This window comes from Mesoplodon mirus (genome assembly GCF_964341445.2).
Source record: "Mesoplodon mirus genome assembly, chromosome: 6".
NCBI classification, from domain to species: Eukaryota; Metazoa; Chordata; class Mammalia; order Artiodactyla; family Ziphiidae; genus Mesoplodon; species Mesoplodon mirus.
The window spans coordinates 140,577,967-140,596,539 of NC_138982.1; the positions used below are offsets into that span (position 1 = coordinate 140,577,967).

The 18,573-nt window shown below is 44.6% G+C and overlaps 1 protein-coding gene across 6 annotated transcripts in view; it reads right to left on the reverse strand.

The window, feature by feature from the left end:
• The window catches only part of ERG (ETS transcription factor ERG), a 279,810-nt gene that overhangs the window by 172,306 nt on the left and 88,931 nt on the right, over positions 1 to 18,573 (reverse strand). For all 6 annotated transcript variants that reach the window (XM_082626209.1, XM_082626216.1, XM_082626214.1 and 3 more), the window contains exon 3: positions 12,931 to 13,018. In XM_082626209.1, coding sequence (XP_082482335.1) covers positions 12,931 to 12,969 — 39 coding nt within the window. In that variant the 5' untranslated portion in view covers positions 12,970 to 13,018. The remainder of the gene's footprint in view (positions 1 to 12,930; positions 13,019 to 18,573) is intronic.

Below are 18,573 nucleotides of genomic sequence, written 5' to 3' on the forward strand. Positions count from 1 at the left end.
GAAACGTAAACACATATCACTAAGTGAAAAAAGCCAGTCTGCAAAGGCTATATACTGTATGATTGCAACTTTATGACTTTCTGGAAACCACAAGACTATGGAAACTGTAAAAAGATCAGTGGTTGCCAGGGATGGGGTGGGGTTTGGAAGGGAGGGAAGGGATGAACAGGCAGAGCACAGAGGTTTTTACGGCAGTGAAAATACTCTGTATGAAACTACAGTGATAGAAACATGTCATTATATGTGGGTCCAAGGCCACAGAACATACAGCACCAAGAGTGAACCCTAATGTAAACTTTCGAGTCTGGGTGATGATGACATGTCAGCGCAGGTGCATCAGCTGTTAACAAATGTACCACATTAGTGGGGCATGTTGACAGTGGGAGGGGCTGTGGCTGTGTGGGAAGAGAGGGTACTTTGCTCAATTCTGCTGTGAACCTAAACCGTTCTTAAAAAAACTCATAAAGTTACATATATACAACTATGCAAATAAAAGTTAAGACACACTGCCCTTGAGAGCACATTGTCTCTTCTGCAAATGGGCTGTGTGGTTACAACCATACCTGCAAAGGAGGAGAGAGAAGGGTAAAGAGTAGGTGAGCACTGAACTGGGCCATCGGTCCCACAACAGAACGAAGTCCCTGGATCACTCTTGCTCCCCTGTGACCACTGCTTATTCAGTTCCATCAACACCTCTGTGTTAAGGATCTACCAGGCACAGGGTACCATGAAAGACACTAAGGTGATTATAGGATCACGTTAAGTAATGTACAATCTACACGCAAAGAAAACAGGCACAAAAATAATCAATATATGGTGAATACCCGCTCCTCTCTCCAAATGTCAAGGAGCAAATGTCAAGATTTGGAGGATGAAAACAAAAGCAAGAGGCCAGAACAGCCTGGAGGAAGAGGTTCAGAGCCCTGGCACGTGGGCACTCGGAGGATAGAAACACTTCAGCAGGGGCACCAGGCGTTTCCAACCGTGATCTCTTCTGGTTGGTCGGCCCCATTCCGACTGGTGTGCCCGTGCCAGTTGTTAAATATTATATTTTGATTATCCTGCCCTCCAGGGGAAACTAGCAGAAAAAAGCTGCTGCAAAGTTAGGCTGGGTTCCTTGTGCACAGAACACAGAACTCAAGACCCTGGGTTTGATGCTGGCAGTAATTCTGCGTGTCTTCTGTGAACCTTGAACGACTTTCTTGGTGGTTTTTAAAATAATATACATTTTCTTTTATTTCTATTGAAGACGCCATATAGAAAACTGGGAAATACACAAGAGTAAAGGCAAGAAAAACAGATAGGCACTTTTTTAGGTTGCAAAGCCAAGGGAAAGATAGCAAAGAAGAACACCAAGAGGTGTAAGCAGGGCTTCCCTGGTGGCGCAGTGGTTGAGAGTCCGCCTGCCGATGCAGGGGACACGGGTTCGTGCCCCGGTCCGGGAAGATCCCACATGCCGCGGAGCAGCTGGGCCCGTGAGCCATGGCCACTGAGCCTGCGCGTCCGGAGCCTGTGCTCCGCAACGGGAGAGGCCACAACAGCGAGAGGCCCGCATTCCGCAAAAAAAAAAAAAAAAAAAAAAAAAAAAGAGGCGTAAGCAAATAAAAATATTTATCTCATGGAGGTAAAAATTAAAAGGCAGAATAAACATCAAAACCAATCTGTATGACAAATATGACATAACTCGAGGTAGATATCATTAAAGTATAATGTATACAAGCTGTTGTATACAAGAACTAAACCTCCTAAATCCCTGAAAAGAGTCGCCTGCATGAGCTGTCCGCACTTATTCATTCTCCCTTTTGGGTTTGAATTCAGTCCAATGTGGCTTTTGTCCACTCCAGGCAAATCCCTCTTCCTAAGGCCACCAACCAATTCCACGTTGCCAAAGCTGATGGTCTTCCCCTCTACGGACCTGGAAATCTCTCTGTTCTTCTTCGACCCACCGGCTCTTCCTCTCGGCCTCTGATGGTTCCTCCTCCTCTTCCCAACCTCTGTGTGTTGCAGGGACTCAAAGCTCAACCCTAAGGCTCTTCTGTACCTTGGTCTCCAGGTGAGCTCGTTAGTCACCCAGCCTCAAATACAGGCTGATGACTCATAATGCAAATGACTCAACCAATGTACATTATATTATACTTCAATGAAGCTGTTTACAAAATCAAAAACCTTCAATCAGATCATGTTGCCCATTCTACTTAAAACCCCCCAATGGTCCCCTGTCCCCCAAAATGCAGAATAAAATGTGAAAGCCCCTGTACTTGCATATCAGAACTTAATACATGGCCTCACCCTTACTCTATACCAGCCCCAATCTCCCTGCTGTTCCTTGGACACGCCAAGCAGGCTCCAGCCTAATGGCCTTTGCATGTGCTATCCCCTCTCTCTGGAACACAGTTCCCCGATCTGATCACCACGTCCCTCAGGTCTCTCTCTGAATCTCACTTCCTTAATCTCCTGGGCGAAATGGCACCTCTCCCTCCATCACTCTCTTGATGACTTCTTGCTTACTTTACGTTTATTCTAAAGAACTATAACCAGCATTTTAAAATACACACACACACACACACACACACACACACGTTGTAATGCTGTAATGCTGGTAATGTACTATATATATTTGAGCTTCATCTATCTTACCCCCTAGAATGTAAGCTTCATGCAAGCGGGGATCTTATCTGTTTGGTTCATGCTATACCCTCAGCAATGTTGAATGGTTTCATTGAAATGCGTCCAAAAAATGACAAAAAAGATATTATAACTTGCTGATAAGCATATGAGGAGATGACCACTTGCAAAAGTTTCCAAATGGGGCCTCCCTGGTGACGCAGTGGTTGAGAGTCCGCCTGCCGATGCAGGGGACACGGGTTCGTGCCCCGGTCCGGGAGAATCCCACATGCCGCGGAGCGGCTGGGCCCGTGAGCCATGGCCGCTGAGCCTGCACATCCAGAGCCTGTGCTCCACAAGGGGAGAGGCCAGAACAGTGAGAAGCCCACGTACCGCAAAAAAAAAAAAAAAAAAAAAAAAAAAAAAAAAAGTTTCCAAATGAAATAACTTTGATAAAACTCCACTCATCAAATCAGCAAAGGTTAAACATCACAATAGACTGTGATCAAATGGCATTTCCAGATACTCCTTGGAGAAGGAAGAAGGGCACAAGTGGGTGGGGAGATATTGTTATCAAAAGCCTGAAAAAAGTTCCTACTCCCGGAATGAATCACCTTTCTGATCAGAGAGGTGCTGAAGGAAGCCGTCTTGTAGGAAGATTAACCTGCCAGCATAAGAGAACAAGCACATAAGGAAGTCTGGGTGGAAAAAAGCAGCAGGCGGAAGAAGAGTCAGAGACAAGAGATAAAGCAGACCTGCTATGAGAAGGTACTCCGAGTGAGACACAAAGTGAAAAGTGAAAGAGAGAAAAGTGTTAAAGATATGCCCTAAATTTTAAGCCTGGTAACTGGGAGAAGTGGCCGTGATGAAAAAAGGAAAAGGGGGATTAACAAAAAATTTAAATGATGACAATTACGATGATGATGATAGCTAACCACTATTCACTAGACACTGTTCCAAGACCTTCACATGAATCACCTCATCTGATCTTCCTACAACCCTAGGAGGTAGACACCACTCTCATTTTAGTGATGAGAGAACTGAGGCTCAGAGGGGCTCAGTGACTTGCCCAAGGTCAAATAACAAATGTCACGCTGGGGACTTTAAAGCAGGAAGTCGAGCTCTACAACCTGTCTGCTCACCCATTACTCTGGAGCTGCCTTGTCCCAAAGGGAAGTGGTTCACCAGAAATGACATGATATCATAATGAATGAACCTGGCCTTGGAGGAGGCTGGACTCTCTGTGACCTGGACAAACAAGCTAAGCTCTGCATTCAATGCACCAGAGTATATGAAGATGCTCCAGAGACTCGAAGCATCACACAACGTAAGTATGGCTCCTCTGATTGCTTGCTGAGTTGAAGGTACTAGTACCCATATCCAGGTGATGTGTCCAGCCTGCACCTAGAAATGTGAGGCTGGAGCTCGGGAGAGAAACCAGAGCCAGAGATAACAGAGTCCCCTGTACGAAGGTGACAACTGAAGCCATGAGAGTTTGAGGTCAGAAGGTAAAGTAAGTACAAGAAGAAAAGCAGAAGGTGGAATTAAACCATGGAGAATCTGTAAGTTAAGTCCTGTCCCCACTCAGGCAGAGCGTTAGGTGCGCCCACTGGAAAACACACATGTCGCATCCTGGACTCACTGTCCCCACTGAGCTCACCTCCAGCTCACGCCCCCTCCTCCATATCAGCAGTCCCAACATCAGTCTTGCAACAAGGATAACGATGCTCAAACCCCAAATGCACCAAAAGAGCCACACAGGCAACATCGACGTCAGCCACAGAGGCTGATGACTCCAAAACACTCAATTGCTGGGGGCTGACCTGAAACATTCTTGATCCAAATTCTTGATTAGTTAATTTCCCATAAGGCACAAGAAGGAGGAAGGACACTTCTCTCCTGGACTCTCATTACACCCAATCACAGAGCCCAGGAAACCTGCTGGTATTCTGAAACCCGAGTCCAAATAATGTTCTCTAAACCCTTACACGTGTGACTCAGATATTCAGAGCGGTGGTGCAGAACAATGCAGCCGCCAGTGTAGACAGAAAAGAAAATCAGTTGCTTTGATAAATATTTACCATAAGGCTAGGTTAATAATTAATAATTATTCATTATCTAAGCAAGGTCGACAGAAACACCTTAGGTGCTTGTTAAAATGAAGATCACTGAGCCCAATCCAAATTTACTGGAGAAGCGGCTCTGGCAGACAGCCCAGGAATCTGCATTTTGATTAGAATTCCAGGATACCTTTTGAGAACCACTTCTGGAGGAAAACTGCCCCAGAGGGGCTCTAAGCCAAGCACGGACAACTTCTAACCATTCTCCCGGGAAGTGATCTGAACCTCTTCTGACCCCCGTTTACACCTCTCGGTAAGGCGGGTGCTGTCCCTGAATGTCAGCGTCACTGAATCTTAATGAGGCATTGCTAGTTTGGGAAGGAGCACGCCATTAAGGCCCCCTGCACCCACCCGGAGCACAGCCTCCAGCAGGTGACCAGGCTCAGCCCCGAGGGGCGCAGGAAGCCAGCGGGGAGACAGAAAGTACAGCCCTGCTCCAGCAAACCTCACCTAGGATACGTGCAGGTGAGACGCTTGGATGTTAGAAGTCTCCACAGTTGTGCCACATGGAATGTCCTGAAATTTTTTTAAAATATTACCTTCTGGTTATAAAAAGTAATACGCATTCATTGTGGGCATTTTCGCAGATTTGCTCTTCTGTGTTTCATTAAGTGCCACCATCTCGCAGAAAAATGAAGGTGCAAAAAACGAACTGGCAGCTATAAACAGCTAGTCACCAGGCTTATTGGGATGTGCTAACCCCACTGGCATCTGATGAAAGCTGATTTACTGAGGAAAAAATGGGCAGCGTATCAAAGGCTTACATCATCTTCACAGTACACAGATTTGGGGAGGAAAACTCTGCCTCTGCTGAGTATATCATCGAAAGGATACGCTGTCCACCTTCCCGGGAAGCAAAGTCACTATAAATCAGATTTGCAAAGATGTGCAAAATGCTTACAATTCAATGGGTCCTTTGTCAGTCACACAGGAGCTAGGTAGTGAGATCCACTCTTCTCCAGGGCGATGGGATAAGTCACCACCAGCCACAGAAGCCACCTAATGGCTTACTCGGGATGCAGAGCAGGGCACTTTTTGGATCTGCCTCGTGTTATTTTAAAAGCATTCTGTGCATCTTCTGGGTTCTCAGGCCTCCCAGTGACCTTGTGCTTAATACTGGCTACTTCTTAAATCTTTTTCAGACCCTTCCTTCTATGAAATGCAAACAGGGTTTAAGTTTAGCATCTCTTATAGTCAGAAATATTTAGCATTACTTCCAGAGAGGCAGCCACAGAATCATGTGGGAAAGAAGTCAGTTCAGCAGTTGGCTTCTTGGCAAGTACTGACCCTATTATCTTTCCAGTTCTTTCCAGAATATTCCCTCTTCTTCCTTCTCTCCTTCTACTGCTATTATGTAAGAGCATGCTAATATATAATATTATATATTAATAACATAAATTTATATTATACAACTGCTTTAGTTTTAGTAATATAATAATATATTGCTATATCATTAACAATAATATTAATAACATATTAATATATAACATGTTAATAATATATTAATTATATATAAATATATAAAATGTTAATATTATCAGTAATAGATAATATAAGAATATATTATATAATTACTATAACATAAAATACAATATATAATATATTGCATCATATATTAATACATTATATAATGAATATGATATTAATGACATTATAATATATTAATAATAATAGGTAATGTTATAATAAGTGTTAATGGGAGCTGGGCACTGGTCTGAGTGCTTTAAAAGCATTAACTAATTTAATCCTCATGATTCTAGGAGGTAGGTACACTATATACCCCCACTTTACAGCTGAGGAAACTGAGGCAACTGATAAGAAGTGGCACCAAGCTTCAAACCTAGACCATCTGGCCCCAACCCTAAAAATGGGCAAAAAAATATAAAAGTTAAAGGGGAAAGGAACAGGAAGGCAAAAAAAATCATTAGAAACAAAAATCCTGAGTCAGCCGATTTTTCAGTCCTTTTCCACAAGTGGAAGGAATCAACTAGAAACCAGAACAGAGAAACTGTTTACCCTGTGGTCAACTGTGACTGATCCTCACACGAAACCCTGGGGAACAGGAGCTGGAGATGAGCTAGCCATGGACACCAGAATTGAGCCCGGCGTCCTCCTCAGGACGACAGAGGGTCAACAGGGCAGTGACAAACTCCAGGCATTTCTAGACACAGAGGCATGTGAGCTGCACCTGGGAGCCATCAGGCCCGTGAAGTGCACTCCAAATCGCGTGTGTGCTCTACCTGAAATACCCGGCAACGTGGGACCACCCCAGGAAGACCCTGGAGACACCAGGCTGTCTCCAGGCAGAAGCAGTTCTGGCCGAGCACAGGGCTAGGAGCGGGACGAGGTGGGATGGGTGAGGTATGTTCCAGAACATGTGTCTGGGAACATGTGTCCTGTGCCCCGGATGGCAGGTGCTGTGTCTTTATGATCTCTTATTCTCACACCCACACTCCCAACCTGTTTAGAGTACAGGGAAGGCTTTGATGTTTGCTGAATGAATGAACGAGTGAATCAGAGACAGATTCCTTGTTGCGAAAGGGTGCAGCGGAGCCACCCACAGAGCCACCCACAGAGCTACAGGCGGGTGGACTCACTCAACTCAGAAATGACCAACAGACTCACAAACAGAGAACAGACTGTGGTTGCCAAGGGGAGGGGGAGAGATGGATTGGGAGTTTGGGGTCAGCAGATGCAAACTAGTATATATAGGACGGATAAACAACAAGGTGCTACTGTAGAGCACAGAGAACTATATTCAATATCCTGCGATAAACCGTAATGGAAAAGAATATTTTTTAAAAATGTATATATATATATATATATATATATATATATATATATATATGTATGTATAACTGAATCACTTTGCTGTACAACAGAAATTAACCCAACATTGTAAATCAACTATAGTCCAATAAAAAAAAATAACCAGAGCTGCCTGGAGAGCTTCGTGCTCAGCTTCCGTGTAGACACAGCCTCTCACTGCAGTCCCTGCACAGTTGTCACTTGACCAGAGCTGGCTCCCACCCACCTCAGCAGCTAGACCAGCGCTGGACGAAGCGATCTCTAACACTGACGATCTGCCACAGTGAAGAATGGTTTACAGTTAGAAAGTGTCTTCCTGAATATCATGCCACCTTGAGCTGCCCACCTTCAGCTTCCCTTTCTCTTCTTTTAGTATCTTAAGTTCTTTACTGTAAATATCATTCTTACACAAAGATGATATGTGATACTTGTGCAAGTTAAAGAATAAGAAGCAAATGCTCTTGTATGCATCCTCAGCCCACAACAGGCAATACCAGGATCTCAGAAGCCCCCTGAGTCCCTCCCCAAAGTTCTCCCCTTCCCCACAAGGCAATTTCTATCCTGAATTATGTACATATTGTGCCTTTGTTCTTCTTTTTGCCACATACGTGTGTGTCTATGAACAACATATGTTTTGTAGTTTTGCCTTTTTTTATCTTTATACATGGAATCATACTGTGTATAAAGTATGATACTTTATTCTTAAATAAATACAGTATGATAAATACAGTATGATACTGTACTTATTCTGTGGCTTTTTTTTCACTCAACCTTGAGAATCATGCACATTAATGCACAGACACAGGTAGACGCTTGTAGTTTTTCTTCACCGCTGTACAGTATTCCATTGGAGGACTAGACCACAAGTTATTTATCTGTTCTCCTGGCATTTGGGTTGTTCTAGTTTTTTGCTTATGCATGTTTCCTGGCACCTGTGTGCAACAGGGCATATACCCAGGGGTGGACCTGCTGGAGCATCATTAGCTTCAGAAGTTAACGCCAAACTGGTATCAAAGCACAACTGGTATTGTACCAACTTACCACCAGTGTGGAGGAGAGAACCCTCTGTGTCCCATCCATGGTAGGAACTGACATTATCTGTATATTATTACTATTATTTCCCTTATCTCCTAACCACCTCTCAGAGCAACTAGCCAACATGTCCCATATATGCACTCATCTCCTCTGATGTGGTCATGATATGTTTTAGATACATATGTATACATGAAAAGTACGTGATGTCTTTTGGGAAGTGTACATGTTTTCCTATGTGTAAACAGTATTGTGCCACAGAGCACATCCTGTTTTAGATTTTTTTCATTCAAGTCAATATTTTTTAAGACATACCCATGTCGCTCTGTGTATATCAGACACGACAATATTCTGTCTTTGAGATGGATATGTTATCCTCATTTTACAGACCACAGGAGCTCTCAGCAGGGTCTTGGTGCATTACCCGTAATAATAGCTCACTGAATCCTCACATTAACCCCCAAAGTAGGTGCTTCCACTTCAGACAAGAGGAAACCAACGCACAGAGAGATTAAGGAACTTGTACAGCATCACCGAGTTAGTAAACAACATGGCAGGATTTGAATTGAGTCCTAGGACACTGGGACCCTCTCTCTTATCCATGACATGAACCTAGCTAAGAACATGCAGCTCAGAGAGTTCTGGGAACCAGCATCTCTGGGTCACAAAGCCAGTGATCCATGGAGTAGAACTAAAATTCAGACCCTTCTCCTCTCAGTCCCATCCTCCTTTGGCCAGTTCCAAAATGTCTAGTAATCCAAGTGGGTAGCTGATGAATGGCAAAGGGAACAATTACAAACTGTACCAATCAGATGTTTCTATAAAGCTGGAAACTTGACTACTCTCTGCTCATCCTCTTCGTCTCTAATGTTAGTAAATGAAAATATTAAAATGGAGCTCTTATGAGGAATGAGAATTCATGACCAAAATCTTTGTCAAATCCAAGTAAAATGGATTTCCTGGTCTTTTTTCCCTGCTTGGGATGTAACAGAGAAGAACAAACCTGACTCCCTATTAGATCCATTCCTTCAGCTCTAACCCTTGTGCTCTGTTGCCTGTGCTTAGTCATGCTGGCTCTGCACCTGTTGTAAAAGAATGTTGCCTATAGCCTGAACTATACAGGAGAGCCCATTCTCAAGGCTCTGACTTTTAAAGGTGTAACACTTTTCCAATCATATAGAGATAAAAAGTTGCAAAGCAGAAAATAACAATTGTCTTGTTGGAGGTTTACAGGACAACTGTGCCCAGACCCACATGGACAGCTGCCAGAACAAAGGATTCTGACACCAAGAAGTCTGCCACAACCAGCCACACCCCCTCCCCTTTTAGTATAAAAGAAGCCTGAATTCTAACTCGGGTAAGGTGCTTCTTTGGGACACTAGTCCACCATCTTTAGAGTCGCTATTCCTTACCCCCAACGACCTGTCTCTTGATTTACTGGCCTGTCATGTGGCAAGCAGTTCAAACTTGGACTCAGTAACAGGGATGAGTCTGGGTCTATCTTTGGCAGTGAAATGTGCTACCCCTTAGCAGAGCAGAGGCATGGTCACGTGGCCTAACCAGCTCAGAGCATACTGGTGTGACACTCACCATAATTTCTATTATAAGACAGTGCTTGGAAGGGCTGGCAAAGAAAGACAAATCAGAATGTGCTTAACAACTTAATATTTTCATCCATAAAGAATAAGCTGAAATACGTTTAAAGTTCTGTTCATTTTCTTTGTAAATCAACTGCCACAATTGTTACATTATTTAAATCAAGAATAGCTAATATTTCACATTTACCATCCTTCCTCTTTAAAAACTATTTCCAGCTCCTTAAATATATGAAAGGGTAAAAGTCATTTGCTCTGGCAGAAAAGAACTATAGGAAATTTTGCGGACTACACTTCCTAAATAAAAAGGAACATTTCTTGCCTCCAGATCAGCCTATGGAGGGGTACGAAGGCCACATAAAGCCTTTATGGCTGTCTCCTTGCACACCTGCCAGGTGAAGTCAATTCTGTGGAGAATTCAAGTCCTTTTCAGATGAGAAAAACATTTCTGTAGCAGTGAGCCAAAGACAAAACCTTCCACTACCTACATTAACATAGCAAGTGGAACCTGTCATGTGTCATTTATAAGAACTTCCTCTCCGAGAAATAAGAGCTGCATTCCTCAGCCCACAACCAGAAACTTCTCAGCATAGAAAATTTTACTGAATAAATTCCCCAAAGCGGGTATTTTAAGGGAACAGTGGAAGGCAACCTATTTTCCTGACTGTTGTCAAGGACACCAATTTCATATACAAAAAAAAAAAGGACGTCCAGGAATAATTATTCAAATTCCAATAGGTGGAATTTGATAGAATTTACCAAGGAAACAAATGTCTTTAATGCAATTCTCTCTGCCTCAAAGCCCACATCAGCTATTAGTATATGCAGCTCTAAATTACCAAATCATCTTCAAAAGACACAGAAGCAATTTTAGTTGAAATTTGTTTTTAAGAAACTCTCAGGGTTCCATTTCTTAAAATTATCCGTCAGTTATATTTACATTAACCAATGTAAGGATAATAAGATAAATCAGAGCTAAAAACATAGCTCATTCCTGAGATCAAATACAGAACGTTTCTACTAAACACTTCTTCAGAGATCATGTTTCTCAGATGTGTCTGTTTGCATTTGATGAATTAACTTTTAAAAATCTGCAATAATTTCTTGCTGACTTCATCTTTTCCTTCTGGTTGGTTACAAATAAAATGCCAGTCAACGTGGATTTCAGTTGTTGTCGCTCGTACTCTGAACTATGGAAGATATTTCTTATATCAACTTCTTTCCCTGAGAGCTTTTCTTTGCATCCTGCAGCTTCATGGCCAACAGAGACTAAAAGAAAAAAGTCCCCTCCCCCCATCAGTGTGTAGCACAAACACACTCACCAAACGCATTCCAGATATTTCTGAAGAAACCTTATCACATCCACAAGAGTTTTCCCACTTGCATTTTTGTAGACATAATGGCCATGCCCCAATCAACTATCACACAGAAATCAAATGGTAGTGTCAACCCAGAGGATCTGCTCCTGTCCATCCCTGGATGAAGTTCGGAATGCTCCACACCCCTGGGATTCCCCATATCTCTGACACTTGCAGTAACACCCACAGAGCTCAGAAAATGCATTTAGACTCTTATTATTTCTAATTCCACTTTCAAAGAAATTAAACATGTATGAATGTGAGCTGTACATGGTACATATCACTTTCGCAAATATACTGCTTTTAAAATGCATGTGTGTATGTAAATGTGTGTGTGCACGTGTCATTTTGGAGGGCGTTTTATATTTTAGTCCAAAGAAACAAAAGATGAATTTTTCAATACCATAAACTTTCCTCTCCTTTATAAGCCACTTTCCATTTTCAATAAATGTTTTAGGTAAAGAGTAAAAATTAGTAAAACCGATGAGGCCATTTGGGGAGATGAATTTATATGGGGGAAGCCAAGAACTGGCAAGGTAGTGAGTGAGTTGGGCCAATGTAGACAGCTGAACCAGTCAACACAGGTGTAGACAGCCTATCTGGATCATGTAGCTCAAGCCCCAACTTTTTCTGTAACTTTTATTTGGGTCAAGTATATATGAAAACCATCACTTCATTTCTCCCGGTGGCTATAACCATGTGTATGCAGAGTATTGAAAGGAATGGGCCAGCTTCCTCTCAGGGACTTGCCTTGGCTGGAGTCTCACTTCCCTGTTGTTCTCTCACCTCCAGAGCTCCAGGAAGAGCTGCCAGGGAGCAGGCAGGGCAGGTGTGGGGTGACAAGCTGCTGAAGTGTCAGCACGCCCAGATTAAACGACACGGCTGAGCATTGGAAACCCTCTTGTCTCTCCCTAGGTAACCCAAGGAAGTGTAAAGGAGACGAACTTAGAACAGAAGTTAGAGAATTTGGACGTGGTTTTCAATGTTAACTCAGGGGTCAGCAATCTTTTTTCTGCAAAGAACCAGAGAGTAAGTATCGTCGGCTTTGCCACCCTATGTTCTTTGCTGGAAGGACTCAATTCTGCCATGACAGTGTGAAAGCAGCCCTAGACAGCATGGAAATGAGTGTGTGGCTGCAGCCCAGGAAAACTCTCCTTCTGGACAATGAAGTCTAAATTTCCTATAATGTACATGCACTATGAAATATTCTTCTTCTTTTAAATTTTTTCAACCATTGAAAAACGTGAAAAGCATTTTCTTAGCTCACGGGCTGAATAAAGACAGGTGGTGGACCGGGTTTGGCCCACGGCTGTGGTTGGCTGACCCTTACATTCGCCGACAGGTGAGCAGGCATCTGCAAAAGTCCAGCCAAGGAGGAAGCCAGGGCAGCTTCCTGGCCGAGCTGGAACCTACCTTGATATGAGCTGCCGGGTCTGGGACAGTCTGAATCATGTCCTTCAGGAGGCCAGCACGGTTACCATCTGTTCAGAACCTGAGGCATCTAGAAGACACAAAGGGGCGACACAAATACTAGTAAACAACCAGGTTTCTTTGTTTGGTTTTCCATTAGGACTGAACACAACACACCAATGGTAAAATAATCCCAGCTCTGCACTAAACATTTGCCTTTAGAAATGCATAGTAGATGAAGTGACGAGAAAACCCGGTTCTCTCCCGTTGGGAATATCACTTACTTTTAGTCCCCAAAACCCTAATATGACAAGTCCCCCAAAACCCAAGTCAAATTCAGTTCATGCACATCATTTTACACGGGCAGCATCTATGAGTGATCATTTAAAGGAAGAAATGAGACACCCAAAATGATATTTTCTATTATATTGAGAGAACTGGACTTTTGAACTTTCTACTGAAACTCATGCCATCTACACATCTGTAAGCCTCATAACTAAGCACTTAATAAAAAGCACAGATACTGGTCATCGAGTGCTTAAGTGGCAGCCCTGGGGCTAAGGGCTCCACAGGCATTTCTCATTTAATCCTGACCACCACTCTGAAAGCTCCCATTCCCAGCGTCTAGTCGGGGATGTGGAAACCCAGGGAGGTTGCTGATTTGTCCATGATCACCTGACTCAAAGCGACAGAGCCAGGATTCAAGTCAGACTGGGCTGACTCCAAAGCCCATAAGAAACTTTGGTTTGACATAATTAACAGGTTTCACCCTGTGTTTTGAAGATACTTTAATTAATTTGAAAATTTAATTTAAACTTAAATGAATGAAGTATTAAGGTGCCCATACTTTAGGGAGAAATACTTCATCCAAAATCTTCCTTCTTCACATTCGGCACCAGTGCGTTCTGGTTCCTGTCTGTCTGCCCTTCCCCATCGCAGATTCTCCAACACTGCCCCATGCCCCCCCACCCAGGGCTGACCCCTACAGACTACCCTCAGCTGGGCTCCTTCACCTTCTGGCCCCCGTGAAGTTTGATCAACATGACACCATCTGGAGATCACAAGGCGGGAGGAGAGAAGTGTAGGGACATTTTGCCCCCAACCCTTCCCACCATCCACTCGAGGCTCCCTCCAGTCTTGGCCATGGTCTGGCCATAGCTAGATCCTATGGGGACCTCTCCCATCCTGGGGACCCTCCCCCAGGGCTCCAGGCTCCAGGAACCATTCCCCAACCCATCTTTGGTTCTCTGTAGATCTTAGCCATCAGTTGTTTTCTGGCACTGAAAATACCTCTTCTAATTTACATTTTTAGGGGCCATGACTTCTTTATTAACTATCATTTGTGTGTGTTTTCTTCTTGGTAAATCTGGCCTATGACTCTTAGCAGTAGTAAACCACAAAACAAAAATTCACATCTTCATTACAGGACTACAGACACAAAAGCTGACTTTCAAGTTGGCTACTGAACACATTACTCCAGGGATCTGCCAGGGCACTCGCTGAGTCCCAAGTGCATCTGTATTCTGGGCTTTCCGACCCTCTCAAGCTGCAAACACATCCACCTCCAACATAGATGGGCTTCTCATGGGAAGTCTTCACCTCTGGGTCCGTGTGTGGGGTGGGTCTGTCCCCCACATGGCTCCACGGCGTCCTCCTAAGATCAGGGGAAGCTTGGCTGTCCAAGATGACAAACTTGGAACCTTAGACATTATTTTTTCCTAGAGCCAAATTTCTTGATCTTGGAAAGTAGGCAATGTCCCCCCTAAGTCTAAAGCAAGTCCTTTTGGGGGATAAGAGTTGCTAAAAATGCACAAGGAATGAAGCACTGTCTTGAAATTGAATTGGGCAGCTCTTGAAGGTAACCCACACTTGTGGCGCACAAGGGAGAGGACAGAGGACGGCGGGCAGCCTGGACAAAGGTCTCTCAGAGCTGTGGCTCCTCTGGGAGCGGGGTGGGTGGGTAATTCCTTCCACTCCTCCAAGACGGCCTCCTCAGGGCAGCAGAAGTCACCCCAGGAAAAGACCACTCAGCTCCTCAGGTCACTCAGCCCAGAGAGGTCCATCCTGGAGGTTTCCTGACAAAAGCAAGTCCCCCAACTAAAGGATCCCACACTCAGGAACAACCGCTTTTTCTGAAGGTTTTAGCATCTCTCTAGGGTAACCCAACCCACACAGTCGCTCCCCCCTGCACCCACACGCGGCTGCTCATACCACAAGCTTGTCCCCTCCCCACCAAGCCCAGCTGAGTTAATAACTGCCTCTGATCCAAAGAACGCTGCAGAAGGGATGCTCTAGGGTCCCGAGCTCAGAGCTTCATAGAGCCAGAAGCTTTCCCTTTCTGCTTCTGGGAACCCAGTCCCTGTGCCCCAGGGCAGCACGTGGCAGAGGCCTGAAGTGGGTGTCCAGCTGACACCTGCACCATGTGCCAGGCCCACGAGGGAGTCATCTTGGACATTCCAGAATGGTGGTTTCTCAGATGACTGCAGCCCCTGCCGACACCAAGAAAGGAGAACTACTGTCCAGCTGAGTCCAGTCAACCCATAGGATTATGAGAAATAGCAAGTGGGTTCTTGTTTGAAGCTACTCATTTTGGGGCTAGTTGATTACACACATAGATAATCGAAATACCCTTCATGTGTTGTAGATACACAGAGAAGGTAGACTAAATTGCTTACATTTTCCTGTCACACTATGGTAGATTAAATGATGGTTCCAATTCTCCACTCCTCCCTGGGTCCATGTCTTTTGCCATGTGACTGTGGTTCCTCTCACTAAGTAGGGTCCGCTTCCCCAAGCCTTGTTTTTGGGCTGCCCGTGGGACTTGCTTCATTCAACAGAACACAGCAAGACAGCCCAAGTCTCAAGAGGCATCAAGTGTTTGCACTTGTAACTTTCCAGCTCCATGGGAACACGCCCAGGCTGGTGTGCTGGGGATGAGAGGCATGTGGACGAAGCCCAGTCATCCAACCTCTCCAGCCAAGACCACTCTAGATCATCCATCTGAAAGACTACCGATCCCCAGGCTTGTGAGGGAAACTACAGAACCAAAACTGCCCAGCCAAGGCCAACATGGCCGACCCATAGGCTCATGAGCTGAACAAATGCTACTTGTTTTAAACCGCTGAGATTGGAGGTATATTGTTACACAGCATTTTTTCTTCTTTTTTTGTTTTTTTGTTACACAGCGTTTTTGTGACAGTCAATTACTAATATACACAATGCATTCTTAATAACCAGGTTACCAAGATGCCCCTTAAAACTTTCCTAGCTAGAGACATAAAAGGAGACTCCAACAGAAATTTCAAAGGAAATTCATCCCAACCCACAAACAAACCATTTCCATCCATCTAAGAGACATGATCTCAAACCCTTATCCCACCCTCCAAATGAGTTTGGAAACTGAAGAGTAACTGAGAAACTCCAACCAGAAGACTCTGGGATTCTCAGAGCCCTTCTCAGGAACAGCTGAATTCTCACTTAACATCATGGGACCCTGTCAGCCTGCTGGAGATTCCAAGCATAATGAAACGGAATCAACACTCTGGATATCCAAGACCACAGAAACATCTCAGAAGTTACAAAGGCCATTCAATCTGTAACCAAGCAAGACATAAACCTAATAACAACCGTTTATGTCTCATGTCTTGTATGGGGAAGTTTGGGGCACTTTCAACGCATAAAGATGAAACTGTGGGGAAGGGGATATACAGATTCCAGATGCAGCGCTGTTGTGCCCCTCCAGGGACAGAGATGGGGAAACAATTCACACAGATACCCAGAGGTCAGTCCTGAGAGCGGACGGCAATGCCAGATGAGGGACGTGGATAATACCTAGGGGAGGGAAAGAGCTGAGTGATACGGAGAATCAAGGAGATGCCACCAAGAAGCCTTGGAGAACACGAGGCATGTACGTTGGCAGGAAGGCAGGGAAGCAGGGAACAAAAATTCCTCCCAGCTCCTCTACCTTAGGGAGCCAGAGTCCATGACCCTAATCCCCACCACCATCAGGATCATCATCGACTCAAGGGATTTACTAACCGGTCAGTGTGAATGGTGCTGCCATCCTCCAAACCAGATCAGCCAAGAAGCAAAGTCCCTAAAGCCCAGAAGGATGAAAGTTCTACCACCTTTCCCGTGCCTCTTCCCTCCACAAATACCCTTGACTGTTTCTGCAGTCATTTGGTGTCTGTTCTTTTTGCCATTTGAGGGGTTTTTATGGATGTTTTTAAGAGCACTTCTAATTTACGTTTGTGTTTCTAATGAGCATTGCTCAAAACTTTAGTCATTGATGAATGACGTGATGCTTTTATATCGCTGTCGGAGCCTTCTATTTTCTATTTTACTTGCCCTTGAAGCCTTGCGAAACCTGAATCCATGTTATCTAAAAACCCTTTTTTTTGTTTTTTTTGTTTTTTTTGTTTTTTTTTTTTTTTTTGCTGTACGCGGGCCTCTCACTGTTGTGGCCTCTCCCGTTGCGGAGCACAGGCTCCGGACGCACAGGCTCAGCGGCCATGGCTCACGGGCCCAGCCGCTCCGCGGCATGTGGGATCCTCCCAGACCGGGGCACGAACCCGTATCCCCTGCATCGGCAGGCGGACTCTCAACCACTGCGCCACCAGGGAGGCCCTAAAAACCCTTTCTTTACTACCTATTTCTTGCAATAAATTCCTTTGGTAATGTATATGTTTATGACTTTGGATTTCACAATCCGGTATTATTTTATTACTGGGTATCTTGAAAAATGAAACGCTCCTTTCTTCGTTCTTGTTTTGCAAATGCCAATGGCTTACTACACAGAAACACATATTTGATTTGGGTTGCTTTAGCTATAATTGCATCAAGTGTGGACTGGCACACAGGGCCAAAGGGAAAATAAGCATTTTGTAATTAGGGAGGCAATACTGTAAAAATGGTTAAGAGAAGACCTGAATATCTGCAGGGCTGGGGCAAGAATAGAAATGGGTGCTCCATACCCCTCTTCTCTTCCCAAGCCAGTTCTGGCCTATTTGCAAGGTCCCCACATAGTCATCGGGACACTCCAGTCCACACGGCCATGCTGGCCATCCTTCAGGCCTAGGGAAGCACACACAGGACCTGCCCAAGGAGATGGACTGCAGGAAAGAGGCCTGTGTAGGCCCGAAAGATGCTCAGGCCAGTTTGGGCAGGAGCTCTGGGTTCCCAGGCCCCTCAAGGGCAGTGTGGAGTGGGAGATGGGCAAGAGAAGGTCCTAGAAGGCATGCGGGCAGGGCTCTCATGGAGGGTAGTGCATCCAAGCAGAGGTACAGAGTCAGATGGAAGATGGAAGCCAGATTCGGTTTCCCTCCTCAGAAACCTAGAATAGGTCACTCTATTCTCTATGGTCTTTCGTTACACATCTGTAAAATGGGGATCATATTACCGTGGCAGAATAAAAAACACACTTGGCCTTTGTTGCCAGTTCCTGGCACAGAGCTCTTAAATTTCCTAAGTGCTAAGGGTGACAGGACCATGTTTTGCCCCAATGAAGTGACTCTTGGCAAACCCCTAGAAAGCTTCAGGATGGTCTCAGAACCACCAAGCCTGGATGAGAGGCCTGGCACTTTCAGCCCCACCCCCTTCCTTTGGAGAGAGAGGAAGAGCTGGAGATTGAATTCATAATTGATCTTG